This window comes from Botryllus schlosseri, chromosome 7, assembly GCF_051294905.1.
Source record: "Botryllus schlosseri isolate E-star chromosome 7, Bs_hap1, whole genome shotgun sequence".
NCBI classification, from domain to species: domain Eukaryota; kingdom Metazoa; phylum Chordata; class Ascidiacea; order Stolidobranchia; family Styelidae; genus Botryllus; species Botryllus schlosseri.
In genome coordinates this window covers 8086443-8102260 of record NC_137242.1, presented here as the reverse complement: position 1 = coordinate 8102260, position 15818 = coordinate 8086443, and the positions used below count along the sequence as shown (strand labels likewise).

Here is a 15818-nt window from a genome sequence, read left to right as displayed (position 1 = left end):
GAATTCAACAAGCCGGACCTCTCGTTAAAATTGACTTCTCCATTGCAGAAAGCTGATCGTGAAATCAAGTTCATAATCAAAAATAAATCCGGACACGCCGAACGCTTGATCAGCTGAAGGAATCGTGGCCTATAAAGAATGGAGGCTACCAAGAGACTTCCCAAGCAAAATAAACTTTCCGTGAGCGTATGACGATACTCAATGCGAGACTGCTGCGTATTTGCAGATGGTATTACCGAAAAAACGCGGACGCCTGGGCAATTACGTCACAATTTCATGATATCTACGCTTCGTAAAAAGCCACGCCTATGACTATGAATACTTTTATTCCTGTTGACACTGCCTCTCCGGTCAGGAACCGGAGAACAATTTTACATATATTTATGATACATTTTCTCGTCGTTTTTCAAGTTTTATTAAGACTTCCTCTGGAGCCAAGAGATTTATAGCGATCTCTCTGTGGCTAGTATGGTCTATCGCTGCATTCCTAATTCGATCGGAGGTTGTGTTAACGCATACTAATCAACCTATTTGCCTATTTTGTTTCGTTATACTTGTAAATTCGTGTGAGCATTTGTATGCACGTCCGTCGATTTCTGTTGTCTATTTCTGCAATAAATATTTGAACTTTGAAATTGCCCCCCTGTTACATTATCCTCGTGTGTGCGCAGTGAGTTGATTAGTGATTATCTCACAGTTGCTACAGATGCATCAAAATGCGAATTTCTCAAGTAACTGGATTTCGCTCAGATGCACTGCGTCTACGAAATCTCTGTTTCTCGCTGGCCCGCTTATATTTTGAAACCAACAAATGCAATAGAATATGTTCTTTATTGAAATAAAAGGAAGTGCTGGCCGTAAACCGATGAAAAGCTTACGGAAAAGTGTTACTAGAAGTTGCAGCAAAGCTGTAACAGAGCACAGCTCTGCTTATAGATGAGACAATAGCTTCCATAATATCATGGTGCGGGAACGATTGAAGTGATAATGAACCCTCATCCATTTCAAATTTTCATCAGTATTATACAATATACATATATATAAAGTAAATAAATAGATCTATACAATTTTATAGAGGATTAGGTGAATCAGATAAAAAAGGTTATGGGTTTTACAGGACATTACATAAAAGTTTTCCACGTGACTGGCGAACCTTTCTGTTCCGCTGCCTGTCGAGTTGGGCAACTTGGGGACTTTCACTGCGACAGTGACAGAATAAGGAAGCTGTGACGCCGTAATGCACTGTATTCGCTATATTGGACTTGCCTGTCTAAAGCCACGAGTCAACCAGTCGCAAAATCGCTCTTCGAGAACACAGCAGCTCGAATGTATCTTTTTGTAAGTCCCTTCCCATTACTTCTGCATGGGAGCTTCCTTCTACAAAAATGCTATTGAGTCCCAAGCTGTCAGTGATTCGAACTTCTGCATTAAACCGGGCGCAATTTGTTAGGTTGACTGTGGGTGTCCAGTACGATAGCAAATGCCAGGGGTCGATTCCACCATTAGATATCACGGTCCTTTTTAAGTTACGTATGGCTGCAAGGCCACCAAATTTTGTGTTAGTAATCCCCGTATCGACATACATATCGCTAAATTGAAATTTGCGATCAAACATTCTATAGCAAATTGAGCTAGGGAAACTTTCTGGAACGTTTCGAAACGCCTCCATTCCGCGGGCAGTTTGAAACCAACCGAACTCAGAACAGCTCTGAAAGTACCAATTCCGTGTAAAAGAAGACTGGGACCAGGTTACGTTGGTGAAATGTTTTATAAAGCTGCCATAATTAACATTCAAACAGGACGATGAATTTCTCTTCGTACTGACCAGCGAAGCAAATCGCTCAATTTCCCATCCGATTGAAACCGCATCCATTATATCACACATTTCGTCAAGAGTGACGTAAACTCTGTCCGGTTCTTTTTGTAAAGAGTTGCGTTTACTGTATTGTACTATGTTATCAATATAATTGTTCATTACTCCGTTAAATATCCACATATCGTCCCCAGTAAGGTCGGTGTTCGGGCATATATTGAAGTAGCGCATTAACTGCCGCTTGCCTGTATTTGTTTTCATCAAGTTCTCTATTTGCTTGTTTGCATTAACCAAAGCTCTATAGCAGCCACTCCCTCCATATTTGTAGAGAGTCTGGTTCACGGATAGGATGTATTGTGTGAAAAACGGCTCTGCAACCAAAGGCGGGCTTGCTGCAATGACAGCGAACACTAGGTGCGGGTATTTCATTTTAGCCCATACTGCCAACGAGCCTGCGTATGACGAGCCGCATAGAATCCATTTCGTCAATTTCGACTTTTTCGATATGATGTCGATGAAGTTCGCGATGTCCCCAAGAGCCTGTTCGCTTGTTAGGTATCTTAAATTGTCTGTTCCGGTATCTGCCGTCGGTCTGCTCTTCCCATAAAAGCGATGTTCCAAGTGAAACAGCTGACCTCTGCTTTCTCTCGTTATGCGCATGACAAGGCTGCTACTTTCAGGACTCACGTGAGCTAGATCTGTCTCTCCGTTGAGGAGTAAAATAGCTGGCCCACCAGTGACATAATAGTCATCCACCAATCGGTACCTTTGCATCCATGTCCGCTTGTCAAAAGGATCGTAGTGGTTCAATTTCTGCTCTGTCCACCTATCATAGCGATGTGCGTGGCTATATCCGGCTCGTCGTGCGAATTTAGCAGCATTTATAAACCGCTTAGTAACGGGACGCTGTATTGAGCTGGATCTTGCGTTCGCTAACACACATAGCAGCAATATTCGCATAGATATACTATATTTAAAACACATGATTGCTTCCTATAACTTGATACTGCTGGCGTTTGGGTATCACGTAGCTGTTGTAGCACAATACAGTGAGTTAAATATGCACTGATGCAAATAGGTTTCCGAGATTTGTTGACAGCCAAACATCCGGAGTTCATATCTACAGGATATTGAAGAAAAACGACGCGAAGGCGTGTTTAAAACGAACTGCATCCTGTTGGGGATTGTTTTCGAATTGAAGTTGTATTTAGAAGTACAAATTACACATATGCGTGTGGAATTGATGTCGCCCTTTTCCACTTAACGCGAATATCATGGATTTATATTTCGCCATAGCCAGGGTGTTCGTCAAGCAACTTGGCCCTGTGATTATGCACTTTCCCTACACGGCAACCTCTAGCACCGCATATTCTTCCAACTTATTGTAAGTTCATGCGTAAAAAATGTGAGCAACCACTTGGTACCGAGTCGAAGAGCCCAAATATTTGTCGACAGGTTTGTTCAAATATCAGGTCATGAAAAAGTCCGGAGCGACGGTTTCCAACTAACAAAGGCTTCGTCATTCTCTGTATATTATGCTCCGTGGATGTGGCTGGGATTACTATCTAAAATGGGAGACTCGTTGACAGATAAGCCTCAGAGATTGGGTGAAGTGTTATGATGGTGAGGGACTGTAGTAACGACGTACAAGGCATATATGTTTGCCTATATATGCTTTAATAAAATATATTTTAAATAGTTATATTGTTCATAACTTGTTTATGGTAGAAACTTGCATGCGAACTTTTACTAGTCTGAGATATCTCAGTATAGTTTATGAATTAAAGCTCCCATATAGTATATTAGATGGTAACATATCACAGCCAGAAGTCGGATAACTGGCTTATGTATTTTACTCAATCTAGGGATAGTGCGGAATTTCACATCTTATGACCAGTTTCGATGTCGCAATACCTATTCCAAAGGTATGACATTTGGACATGCAAACATAATAACGGTACAGTTTTTTTTATGGCAGAGAATGACCCGACGATGTGAAAATTATGAGGGTGTATATAGTGTCGCCCAATACCCCGGAAACGATAACATTATTTGAAGCCAAACTGTAGCCTACTGCCTCTACATCAGGGGTGTCAAACTCAGCTTGCATCGCGGGCCGGATTCAAACCTTCAGATTGCTCGCGGACCGCACGAGTCAAATGATTCCAAAATATTACCTCGAACTCCTGCCTCTGACTTTAATTTGAATACTTTATTATCAAGTCTTGGCACATAACAGTATTTTACATTATATTACGGATCATAGGGGTTCTGAACTAGCTACACCGGTATTCGCAAACAATGGAATTATGGCAGTAATACGATGACCGGGCGGTTGAATAGCGTTGTAAATGGCTAAAAATGAGGCTCTCACGATTATATGGTATTCCTATTTCTATTCGCCTTTGTTTTAGTCGTGTACTGGCGTCAGGCAACAAACTCTGTATCCACTTTTTTGCCTTCTAGAAATTGGGTGTCAACGTGAACGACTTGTTCCTAATGGTGACTAAAGTGAAATCACATGTTGGATATGGTTATGGCCTATGAACTTGAACATACTCTACATTTACAGTCGTGAGGGATTGTTTAAGTATTTCTTGCTGAAAATCTCAACATTTGCTTTTAGAAGTATGCTCGATAACACACGACTTTTTCAATCCACTGAAAATTGCTTCGCGGGCCGGATAAAACCGTCTGGCGGGCCAGATGCGGCCCGCGGGCCGTATGTTTGACACCCCTGCTCGACATGATACGGCGCCGCAGATCCTCGAGATACTTCGCATCGCTGCATGGGGAGGGTTTTGACGATACTGACAAATTCAACATGATTAAATAGTCCGCGGTTGTACAAAGATAAATGTGTTTTGTTCCATCTTCCCCGATTCTATCAGTCTATTCGATCTCGGCACCTGTCCTAATATGGTATTGCTAGAATACTTGGTGGCCACGATAAGTCGGGTGCGGTATTGATATAGTTGCTGCGTGGATAAGTAAAATTCAACAATCAGTACGCCATATAGCATGGTCTTCCGTTGCTTAAACAGTGATTTCACGACATTGCAACATCTTTTAAATGGATGGATTAAGGTTTAATCCCTGGGCCCGCAACATGCTATCATAGCTCGTGTCATCAAATGCTATTTCAACTGACTCATTAAATTTACTCTATTTCGTTAAAAGTGTATAGAAAGCTAATACTCGACCGAAGGCTCTAAAACCCAAATCAACGGCTATGAGTTCTAACAACGCCTATGTCAATGACGACGCGGTCGGTATGACCTCATTTTCCACGGTGCCCGAACCTACATCTTCGTCGTCCTCGGAAGTGCAACCTTATGAGCTGGATGAAGTGAAAATTAATGAAAGCGGCTTCAAATCTAGCCGTTCTTCAAGTCTGAGCTCCATCGACCACGATGGGCCTTACGCAGGTAACAGAATTTCAGATAGGGTGGTGCCAACCAATGAAAGGTTCTGTCTCGCGTTTCACGTGATGTAACGATGCAACGGCCATACGCTACATTTCCTTAAGCTATGAACAATATTTGAGGGACGCGTTTTCGAGGACAAGTTTCAGAAACGATATAACATCACAGATTTAGTGCGATATTCGTCAATATATCATAATTACTTAATCGATATTGCTCACAATCTTCAATTTTAACCTCTATAGCCCAGTGGCTCCCAACCTTTTCCGACTCCTCGCCCCTTATCAATCTCGACAGAAATTTTCGCCGCTTATATTTACGGATCCGAAAAAGAGGATCTATATTTGGGAAATTCATTCACCTATTTCTGATCACTGGTGGGTTTACTGAGAAAATACGATTTTTACGAGGTTGTAGGTGCTCGGAAAACCGGTTTCTGCGACTACTTCCCGTTGAGTTGACCTTTTCAGTCGCGTCATATGCAGAATAAGCCGTGTCCACGTGCATTTTGACCGTGTTAATTAAATATATCTCACTGCACGTTGTAACATTTTCGCCCCCAATCTCCTCCCAATCGCCTCCTTTGTTATTTTGGCCCCCGTTGTTTCTCAAAATCGCCCATTGGGGGATGATATTGCCCACGTTGGGAACCACTGCTCTAGCCATTTGGCCTGCTTGCTGTTTTCTAGTACATCAAGTCCAACGATTAGCTGTAATAGTCATTATTATAATTTGTGAATGATAGAGCCTACAACCTACATGGTTGACATAATCTATACTCAGAGGCGGGCTGAGTATTCATCGTTGGTACGCAAGTAGAAGTAGAAGTACTCCGTGAAAGTACTTCGTTACCAACTACTTCTGCTTATTCTTATTAAGAGTGTTAGAATTAATTATGTAAAATTGAAGAATATTTTGTCATGAAGTTATGCTCTTGATGATAGATATTGATATTTTTTATAATATACGCCATTTTGTAGTAAATTGCGTTTAACTGGCGGTTACCTACTGTGCGATATGGAAGTAGAAATTCATAAAATATTTCCGATTTCATCATACTTGACTTTTGGTCAATCTATGTCATTGAATAAACATTATAAGTTCACTTACATTTTACAGGAATGCCCAAAGAAGTTCTCCTCAAATATTCTCGCCAGAAGAAATTTGTTTGGGCCAGAAACATTCTTTTCGGGATCGTGATCTTGACAATACTGACGTTGATCTCGCTTGTGATAGCGATCATCGTAATCTCGCCGCCTTGTCTCGACTATTGGCAAACCAGTCCGATTTACCAAATTTATCCGAAGTCATTCAAAGACAGTTGGTCGCCTCCAGATTTGGGTCTGCCAGATGGGGAAACTGATGGAATCGGAGATCTCTACGGTGAGATATAGCTAGCAACGAGTAAACATTGAATATACTATCTAGTCATTGTATAATTGTATGTACGGTATACTTGGTTTACTTTTCTAGTGGTAAAATAACAGCTATCCTGAAACGAATGAGTAAGCTCACATGCATACAGTTATAGATGGTCGGTAACGAAGTATTCCTACTTTTTGCAAGTACCCAAGAGCCGAAGTACCTAACTCGGAGTTATATCGTAGATATAAATCCTGCCTGCCTATACGTGCGTCGTGCATACCTTCCTACGTTCCTACCTACAACCATTAAATTGATTAAAATGTTTGATTTGTATCGTCCTGTAATTCAGAGGGAGGTTATGGTGTCGTGTACCACTGGTGTGGTTTTTACTACTGGTGTGTTTTTTTCGCTGATAGTGCGGATTCTACCTGTATTACTTGCATTCCTTACGCTAGTGGATGAGTTGTCAGGTTACTTCCAGTTCTACGAAACAGTTGTTTATCAACACGACTTCCTTTTATACCCACTGAATCCCGGTATGTCTTTTAACTTCCTGAACTGCCTACTGTAATTGAGTGTAACTTTGTGGCGTTACTTCTACGTCTACTTGAGTATCAACGCTGATTATTATGACCACCTCCGGTTACAGGTACACAGTGATTTCATAAGCATTAAATAAAAATTTAACAAATTCTAAAAATGTTGGTTATCCTTATTTAGGGGATGCTTAATATGACGGACATCACTATTGGTGGTCATGATACTATAGTTGCGCAGGTCTACAGAAAGCAAAATGAAAAGTCAGAGATCACCGAACCATGCTTTGGTATGAACCAAATATTGAATATCCCCCGAACTGCATGCATGTAATAGCTTACGCATAGCGGTGACACACAGACACAGCATATATAGCGCTTATTTTCCGTTGCTCTTGTATTAGTAATGTAACTAATTCGCGTTGCCTTTTCCTTAGGAGTCATAGATCAGTTGAGCTACTTTGAAGAACTTGGAGTGCGCGTATTGTGGCTCAATCCTATCTACGAATCACCCCAAAAAGATAACGGGTACGATATCAGCGACTTCCGGGCAATCGATGAGACTTTCGGCGGAATGGATGCAATGGATAAACTGATTGAGGAAATACATAATCTAGGTGAGAAGCCTAAATGCGAATACATATACTGTGCCATAAAATCCACGTGTGGCCCAAGTGCTTGTTTGTATAATTTATATGAGTCCATTCGCTTCCTGAATGCGCATATTGCTCGAAATAGCGATGTCGACCCGCACACGCTTGTATTTCAATGAGAAGTGATGAAGTCAATGATATCTTCAGGAATGAAGATTGTCATGGATTTTGTGCCTAACCACTCAAGCAATCAACACAAATGGTTCCAAGCAAGCTCAGACCCCAATCATGAAGAGTATGACACTTACAAAGACTATTATATGTGGGTTGCTGGAGCAAACGCAAATGATATTCCCAATAATTGGGTAAGAAGGCGTAGGCCTACTTGAAACACATTTGATATTACTATTATTAATATTTTTATTATAGATAAAAACGCAATAGAATGAGTGGCGCTTATCACAACTAGAGGCTTTTTGCGCCACGGACAGAAAAGTAGTTATATACTACAGAACATTCATAATATATATAAGAAATATAAAGCTACACATGTGCACATGAAGTATATACTTAGTTTTATTGGTAGTTTCAATTCAAATGCCTACTCTGCTTGGATGATTATACACATACCCTCCATTCTTATTTGTTTGGAAGATAGTGTTGAGCTTTACGGCCTCTTTAATTCCGCATATGTAGTTGATTAGTTATAAGTATACGAGGATTACGAGACCCACTATTGAGCATAGTAGTTTAGTAGAGGGTAAATCAGCAACATTGATAACCACCCCAGGTCAGTGAATTCGACAATACCACCTCAGCATGGACATGGAATGCCGCTCGTGAGGAGTTCTACTATCATGGCTTTTACGCGGAACAACCTGATCTGAATTTGAGAAACTCGGTAGTGAAGGAAGAGCTTCGGGTAAGAACGTAATAGACGTTTCCAGGTGCAATATCTTGATTCTGCACTTCACATGATTTCAGGACATTTTGAGATTTTGGATGGAGAAAGGAGTGGATGGGTTCAGATGCGATGCGCTGGCGTACATGCTGGAAGCCGAGCACCTGCGAGACAATCCGGTTGTGGATAGTGCTCTCCCGGTAAATCATTTGTATTGGTGTTCACATTAGCTAGGGTTACCATATTTTGGAATCGGGAAAGGAGGACACTTTTTAAGAGTTTTCAAACTTAGGATACCGGGGAAAAATCTTGAAAAATGGTAAATTTATCCCACTTCGTGGTCGGTTGACTAAAAAAAGGTCAACTTTCTCGCTCAGCGCCCAAAATACAGTTTTTTCCTGCACGTTAACAGGTGGTTGACTAAAAAAGGTCACTTTTCCGGCTTAGCTCCCGAAATACCCGCCGGAGCGTTACTTCGGTGCTGATTTACGGTATCTCAGTTCAATTACACAGTAAATTTGACCAAAATTCTCAAAAAAGAGGACAAAATCTCAAAAAGGAGGAAGATTAGGCATCATCGAAGGACATTTTCAAAAACCTGAAAATGGAGGACAAATCCTCCTAAAGGAGGACGTATGGTAACCCTACCTTATAGCCTACAACCATAACACTAATTCCCGAAGCGGCAATCATGAGATCGCCCTGCGTATAGAGTTTTCCGCCTAAGCTCTCACTTCTGCACGACTGGAATACTATTCAGGAGAGTGACTTATTTTATACCAGATTTGGATTCTACCCGACCTGGAATAAGGATTAAAAATTGTTACAATATCCTGACTCGTATCGAGTCTTAACGCTGTTTAGATATGAGCATCATTGTATAGGAATGTAATTTAGACGTAACCAAAACTGAAATCGGGGTTTGGAGTTGTCGGATTGATAATTCCCTCAGTAAACAGTAACCTGGTTTGAAACCCTGCGCCCGTGTCGTAGGGTGTTATATTTCCGTTCGCTCAAGATATGCAATGTACAATACTATACTCAAGACACAAGGCGATGTAATGAACAGATAGGAAGGTGTCGATTCCGGTCCGTGGACATAATATCATTCGACACCTCGGCATGCGATAATTGGGCATGCGACGGATGAGCTTGACCATGTGGGTTAAATTTCTGGTTAGGGTTGGGTTGGGATTGGATTTAGGGTTCGATTTAGGGTTGGGTAGGATTATGGTTGGGCTTACGGTAGGTTTGGAGGTCATAAAGTCACATGCTGAAGTGTCGCATGCTTACGTGTTCCATGCTCATTGCTCATCTGTCGATTTTAAGTTACTGCGTTTCCATGCACGACCGACGGGCTCGTTTTCAAGTGACTCGGCCGACGAACAAGAGAATTTTTGTTGCGCTGCATAGAGCACGCCCACGTCGGCCGACATATCGGCTGTCGAGTGAATACTTCGGCTGGCCGTGGCCGTTCGGCAATGCTGGAGCGGTATCTTCGATCAGCTGATTGATATTCGCTACTCACAATACACTTTTCGTATCAAATTAACAATTGGTGACACTCCGGGCAGATCTTGGACGCATTGAGAAATCAGGAATTTAATTATGATTGCAACAGAAGTTAGTAATATCAGTACTGCTGCGAATTACCCCTACCCTAGGCTACCGAAATCTTCTTCGTGATCTGCACACATACGCTGCTGCCACAATTCGAGGGTTTGTGTTATGTTGCATGCCAACAATCTAGGTGAACTTAAAAATTTATTCACATTCCCCTGGTAAACAAGTCATCAACAAGACACTCGGAGCCCATTTCTGAAACACGACGACGAAATAGTATTACCGGTAGACTATACAAAAAAGTTACTAGTCTGCGCTCGAAATTATAGGACCACGATATCCCATATTTATATCGCCCATCACATATCAAGAATCAAGATATGCCACCTAATTTTCATATTTTTTTCCATATGATTTTATCTTCTGTTAGTTTTAATCGCCTGGTTCATCATGACCATTTTACATGTTGGATTTAGGCCTATACGTGTTGGACTGTTGGTGTTCCAAGTCAAAGCGGGTTGTTTGATTGAATGAGCGCTGCAAGTCGTCTCGGTACATTCTTACCGAGTCATTTTTCGCAATCGTGTGATTATTATTAAATTATTACTGAATAACTAAGCCAAAAACGTCACCGTGAACGCTTCGCCCTCCTGGCTCGGCCAAGTCACTGTCGGATTACGCCTGGTCATGGAAACACGGCCGACATGTACACTGTACAGCGCATGCGTCATGGCCTTTCGGCCGTCCGTCGGCCGTGCATGGAAACGAAGTAGTTGTGTCGCATGCTCATTGCTCATACTCAATTACTCATATGTCAAGCAACCGTCCAATCGACCAATGACGTCTCTGAATGTAACTTCCTCTTCGCGATGATAACATGAACTTTAAGGAGCATTCCTTTCCAGGTGAATAAGGCCAACATATATGCCGACTACACACAAAATTACAAGGGTGTTCACGACATCGTAGCCGACTGGAGAGCATTGCTTGACGAATACAGCACGGAACCAGGCGTCTACAGGTGAGCATTCAGCCGTCACCAAAGATTTTATTCATGCAATATCTTTACCATGGATTGCCACGCCATATAAACCTACCTTAGATTCATGCAAACTGAAGTTTATACCGACAACATCGAAGAGACACTGAGATACTACGGGACTGAGCGCGCTCCTGAAGGTGATTTCCCGATGAATTTCCTTCTGATTACCGCGGATCCCGATACGGAATGGAATGCAACTTCAATGAGCGGCAAAGTATTGGAGTGGATGAGAAATATGCCCGCTGGGAGATGGCCAAGCTGGACGGTATATAGACCGCTAATATTATTTGTAATGTCTAGTAGTTTATAAAATATGGTCCCAATGATATACCGCACGAGTTGTAGTCTCGACCTCGGACTTTCTTCCGCATTATATATTCTTACAATGCCCTGAGACCCGTCGCGTGTCTTTCGAATGCCTCATCAATGCTCGGGAACTCCAGGAACTCTCAAAATAGAAACGAACGTGTATAGTTAATAATTGACACAGTTCAACTGTTTACTAAATTGTAGCTAAGTTTATAGGTATACATTTGACGTCACGGTTCAAAGTGTGCAGATTATTTTCATTGTTTGAAATGGCGTAGGTTGCGCTTGCGTTGCAATTACAGATAGAGTAGTTATCCTTTTGGTCTCCTTCCATGGCAAATTTGATTCAATTTCGCAATATAATGTCCCAAACGCAAGTCAAGTAGGTGTCGCAAACTAGATCGCAAGTTACCAATGTTTCGTGTTTTAGCTTCTCAGATCTTTTAAATATCAGGACGCGATTGCGAAAACTGAATTCCAAAATTAGTAACAAATCAAGTATATGAAGTCCATTATGAAAGGAACAGCGCCCTTTTAGACTGACTCTTCATTATTTGGTACAGGTGAGTAACCATGATAATTCTCGCCTGCCATCACGCGTCGGCTGGGGACTTGCCAGATGCGCAGCAGTGATGATCATGACCTTGCCGGGAACCCCTGGATTTTACTACGGTGACGAAATCGGAATGACCGACAATAACAATATACCAGCCGATCAGGTAAATAATCTGACCCGCTTAAATCACACCATGACATATTTGCTGCTTGCTTAACTCATATCATACTTGTCTCTGGGCTATATACTGTGTACAGTCGAACGATTTCCGAGATCCCGAACGAACGCCTATGCAATGGAACGGGGACGGGGACTTTGCAGGATTTTGCGAAAATTGCGAGCCTTGGCTTCCGGTTAATCAGGATTATGTGGATATAAATGTGGAGGTTGGTAATTAATAGGCGACCATAGGTGTTGTTATGGCATGTGGCACCTAGCATCTGAAAAACGAGGATGAGGTTCCTCTCGGGTCCAACGCATATCGCGAAGTACCCTATCTATTCAAGTATAACAGTAGTGGTTCAGCGTAATACTCAGTCTAGAAGGTGCGAGTATACCCAGAAAGTTTATAAAAACGGAATACATGATCATGATCAGCATGTTATGCGCGTCGTTCCCATAGCTATTTAGAGCGGTCCGAATTTTCTTATGTTTCCAGTGCAGTCAGAGGATGAATACCGAAGATATATAATTAGGTATGAACTCTATTACAGGACCAAAGGGCAGACAGTGATTCGATGCTACAAATGTACAAAAGATTGATTTCACTGCGACAGGAAATGGTGTATCAAAGAGGATATTTCTGTATGCTGGAAGTACAAGCTGGAAACACGCTAGCGTGAGTGCATCAACTCGACGATATTAAATGTATTTTCACTATATTTGTCAAATTGTAATGAACGAATCAACGGGTATACGTGATTTTATAAATATTTTAGTGGAAGTTGATCGGAGCATACACGGCATGCGCCTATATGTTTCGGCAATATAGCAAACTCCCCACTGTCAAATATATTGCGTAGAAATGATTGCGTCTCGATCGTATTGTGAATTTACGGCAGGATAAATGTAGGCTGAATCAATTTTGTTTAAAATCCTTCGGCGTCCTGCATTTAATCGATTTCGCTGGAAAATTTCAATCCTTTCAGACTATTAGCTGACATGGGAGAAAATCCCCGAGCCAATCGAATTCTGCAAGTATATTGTATGATTCTACTTCGCTGCTGTAGCAGCCGATTACATTTTCCCACCTAATGTTGGTGAACCGCGCTATATTGTTTTACAAGAAAGCCATATTATATCGTGAAACACATGGGTCACGACCTGAACATTGCCCGTATCAATGGTGTCCACGTTTTTCCGTCACAGTCATTTTACACAAGTCATAAAACTTTATTCAGTGAAGGAGTCAACTTAAACTTATATATAGCTCATGTACTACTAACTTTGTATCGGGAAAAGTCGACCGTAAAAAAGTGACACAAGTATGACGACAGCACGGCTCGTTAGTATTATTTAACAAATTCTATCTTCGTATTTTCAGGTTCATCAGAGAATTACCGGGACTGAGCTCCAGACTTGTCCTGATTAACTTTGATGAATCCGCAAGTGGTGATAGCACAATAAACATGAATTTAGAGTACGATAGATACTTGCCTGCCACGGGAACGGTCACATTCGTGTCGCAATCATCAGGAAGTGTTGAAGTCGGTCGGCAGTTTGATTTTGGCGGATTTGCGCTTCCCGCTTCCAGAGGCATTATCATTGACTTCGAGCGTCAGGATACGTTGTTCCACGAGGGAGGAGAAAACGAGTGCTTTATTCACACAAAAGTGTGCTACGACAAAGCACTTGGAATTGTGAAAACGTGTTAGTTCAAAACATCGCCTTGTCAATGAAGCTGTTCAATAGTTTAGCGTTGAATTATGCAGTCGGATCATATGCAATGGGGACATGCGCACTGTGCGTATATGTAATTGGTGCAAATGCGTCTTGTAATACATATAATTTATGATCGTTTGGATGATTTCTGTGTCATTCTGCAATCAAATAGCTTACCAAAGAGTTCGATACTGTGAGCATAAGGGTCGTAGGATAAGAAAAGCCTCTCGCGCAGCGAAGGAGAAAACTCCAATAAACAAAGTAATGTACTACCCTCATTGTTTTTTTCGCTGGTCCGATATAAGTATTCTTCGTGATATGGTAACTATATACTCATTTGAGACTCAAAGCATATGTAAACACTTTAACTGGCAACGCAATATGAAAATGGCTACACAATAATCAATAGCTTATTTTTGCTACTTACTGCCAAAATGTCTAATTGAATCTTGACGGTTCACAGTCCGTGTTTTTATTTTATTTCGCGACTCATCATATCTGAGAAAATGCTAAAACAGTGGCGTTCAGCACTTTTGAGCTATAACGAGATGAAAAAATTCTCGAAATGTCACGGGCATATACAAGAAGTCACCAATGAAAAGTTAATTTTATAATTTTGTATAAACTTCGAACAACCCGAATTTTGAAACTAGCCATCGGATTTTGACATTCGTCTCCTCTCTGAAACAGACCAAATCAATTTGTATATTCCTTGTCCCGTCACTTCATGGTAGCTGTGGGACTGTGGTATCTTTCCGGTCATTTTAGAAGTAGAATACTAAGGAAGCCAAAATAGGTTAGAGTCGACGTGTCTTTGCATACCGACATGATCATCACATATCGAGTATAGAGAGAAACACCTTCCAGGGGCAGTCGAGTTATTTCGGTCATCTGACCACATCACCTTCCATCGCCGCTTTTTCAGACATGACAGACTTTGGCTACTCGCAACAATATTGGTCCGTTACGCATGACGTTGATGTTTGTATATTCGAAACAGTTCGTAGTTTTTGCCACGTACCCTCAGGGTCCACCTAATACCTAATCCCCATGTCCCTCCGACAGTCTTCAAGTTACACAAAAGTCATAAAGCAGGGGTGGCCAACCCGTGGCCTGCGGGCCAAATGTGTTAGTTATTAGTTATAATATCAACAACAAAATAATTACCCAGTTCATTTATTATGAACTTGCAAAACCAAACAAAAATTTAATCATCCTGATCGCGCAATTTGGGGTGTTGATGGCTAAAATATCAGTTCCGGCGCATTGACGTAGCCAGGGGCCATCAGATACATATTTCGTATATCTTCGTACATGGTCAAAAAGTTGAATGTTTCGTGGCAGATATATTTTACTTGGAAATTTTTCTTAGCACTTCGTGCGATTTATTGTCCCTCAATTTCTTGCTTTTAGTGTTGGTACCCCTCCTGGAATTGAGAAAAAAATACGCTTAATCTACAGAAATGAGTCTTAACTGTATATTCGCAATTGCGAGAGAACGTGTCGTCCAAATGGCGACTTCGCGTTTGCCAAATGAGCCCAGCGGTATACATAGTTGACCCGCAATATATGCAAGTAACAATATAATTAAACGAATTAATTCGTCAACTTGAAAACTTTTCGCGCCTTTCGCGGCTTGGAGTTTTCATGACATTTGTCATCGAATTTGATGCGTAGTAAGATACGTCTTGTTTTCACCGTTACCTAATCTGGCTCACTCATATCGGACGACTAAAGAAGATCATCAACATTCAAGTGGCCCGAGCATTGGTTCGTAAATCTAATGTGGCCCTTTGGTCGAAAAGGTTGGCCACCCCTGTCATAAAGCCTCCAC

The 15818-nt window shown here is 41.5% G+C and overlaps 2 protein-coding genes and 1 long non-coding RNA gene across 3 annotated transcripts in view; all 3 read left to right on the top strand.

Moving 5' to 3' along the window:
• LOC145443596 (delphilin-like) overlaps positions 1 to 635 on the top strand; it is a 54723-nt gene extending 54088 nt beyond the window's left edge. Inside the window, exon 23 of the mRNA XM_080321539.1 lies at positions 49 to 635. Coding sequence (XP_080177665.1) covers positions 49 to 117 — 69 coding nt within the window. The 3' untranslated portion in view covers positions 118 to 635. The remainder of the gene's footprint in view (positions 1 to 48) is intronic.
• Positions 636 to 4968: 4333 nt separating this feature from the next.
• Positions 4969 to 14121, top strand: LOC145442333 (amino acid transporter heavy chain SLC3A1-like). The gene is made up of 12 exons (XM_080320230.1): positions 4969 to 5241; positions 6358 to 6621; positions 7577 to 7756; positions 7940 to 8097; positions 8523 to 8654; positions 8717 to 8833; positions 11102 to 11217; positions 11299 to 11503; positions 12111 to 12266; positions 12361 to 12489; positions 12817 to 12941; positions 13647 to 14121. The coding sequence occupies exons 1-12, from the start codon at positions 5046 to 5048 to the stop codon at positions 13975 to 13977; spliced, it is 2109 nt and encodes a 702-aa protein (XP_080176356.1). The 5' UTR covers positions 4969 to 5045; the 3' UTR covers positions 13978 to 14121.
• LOC145442357 (uncharacterized) lies at positions 8840 to 10156 on the top strand. Its single transcript, XR_013916034.1, has 2 exons — positions 8840 to 9048; positions 9102 to 10156. It is a non-coding gene; the product is annotated as an uncharacterized LOC145442357 (long non-coding RNA).
• Positions 14122 to 15818: the final 1697 nt, after the last annotated feature.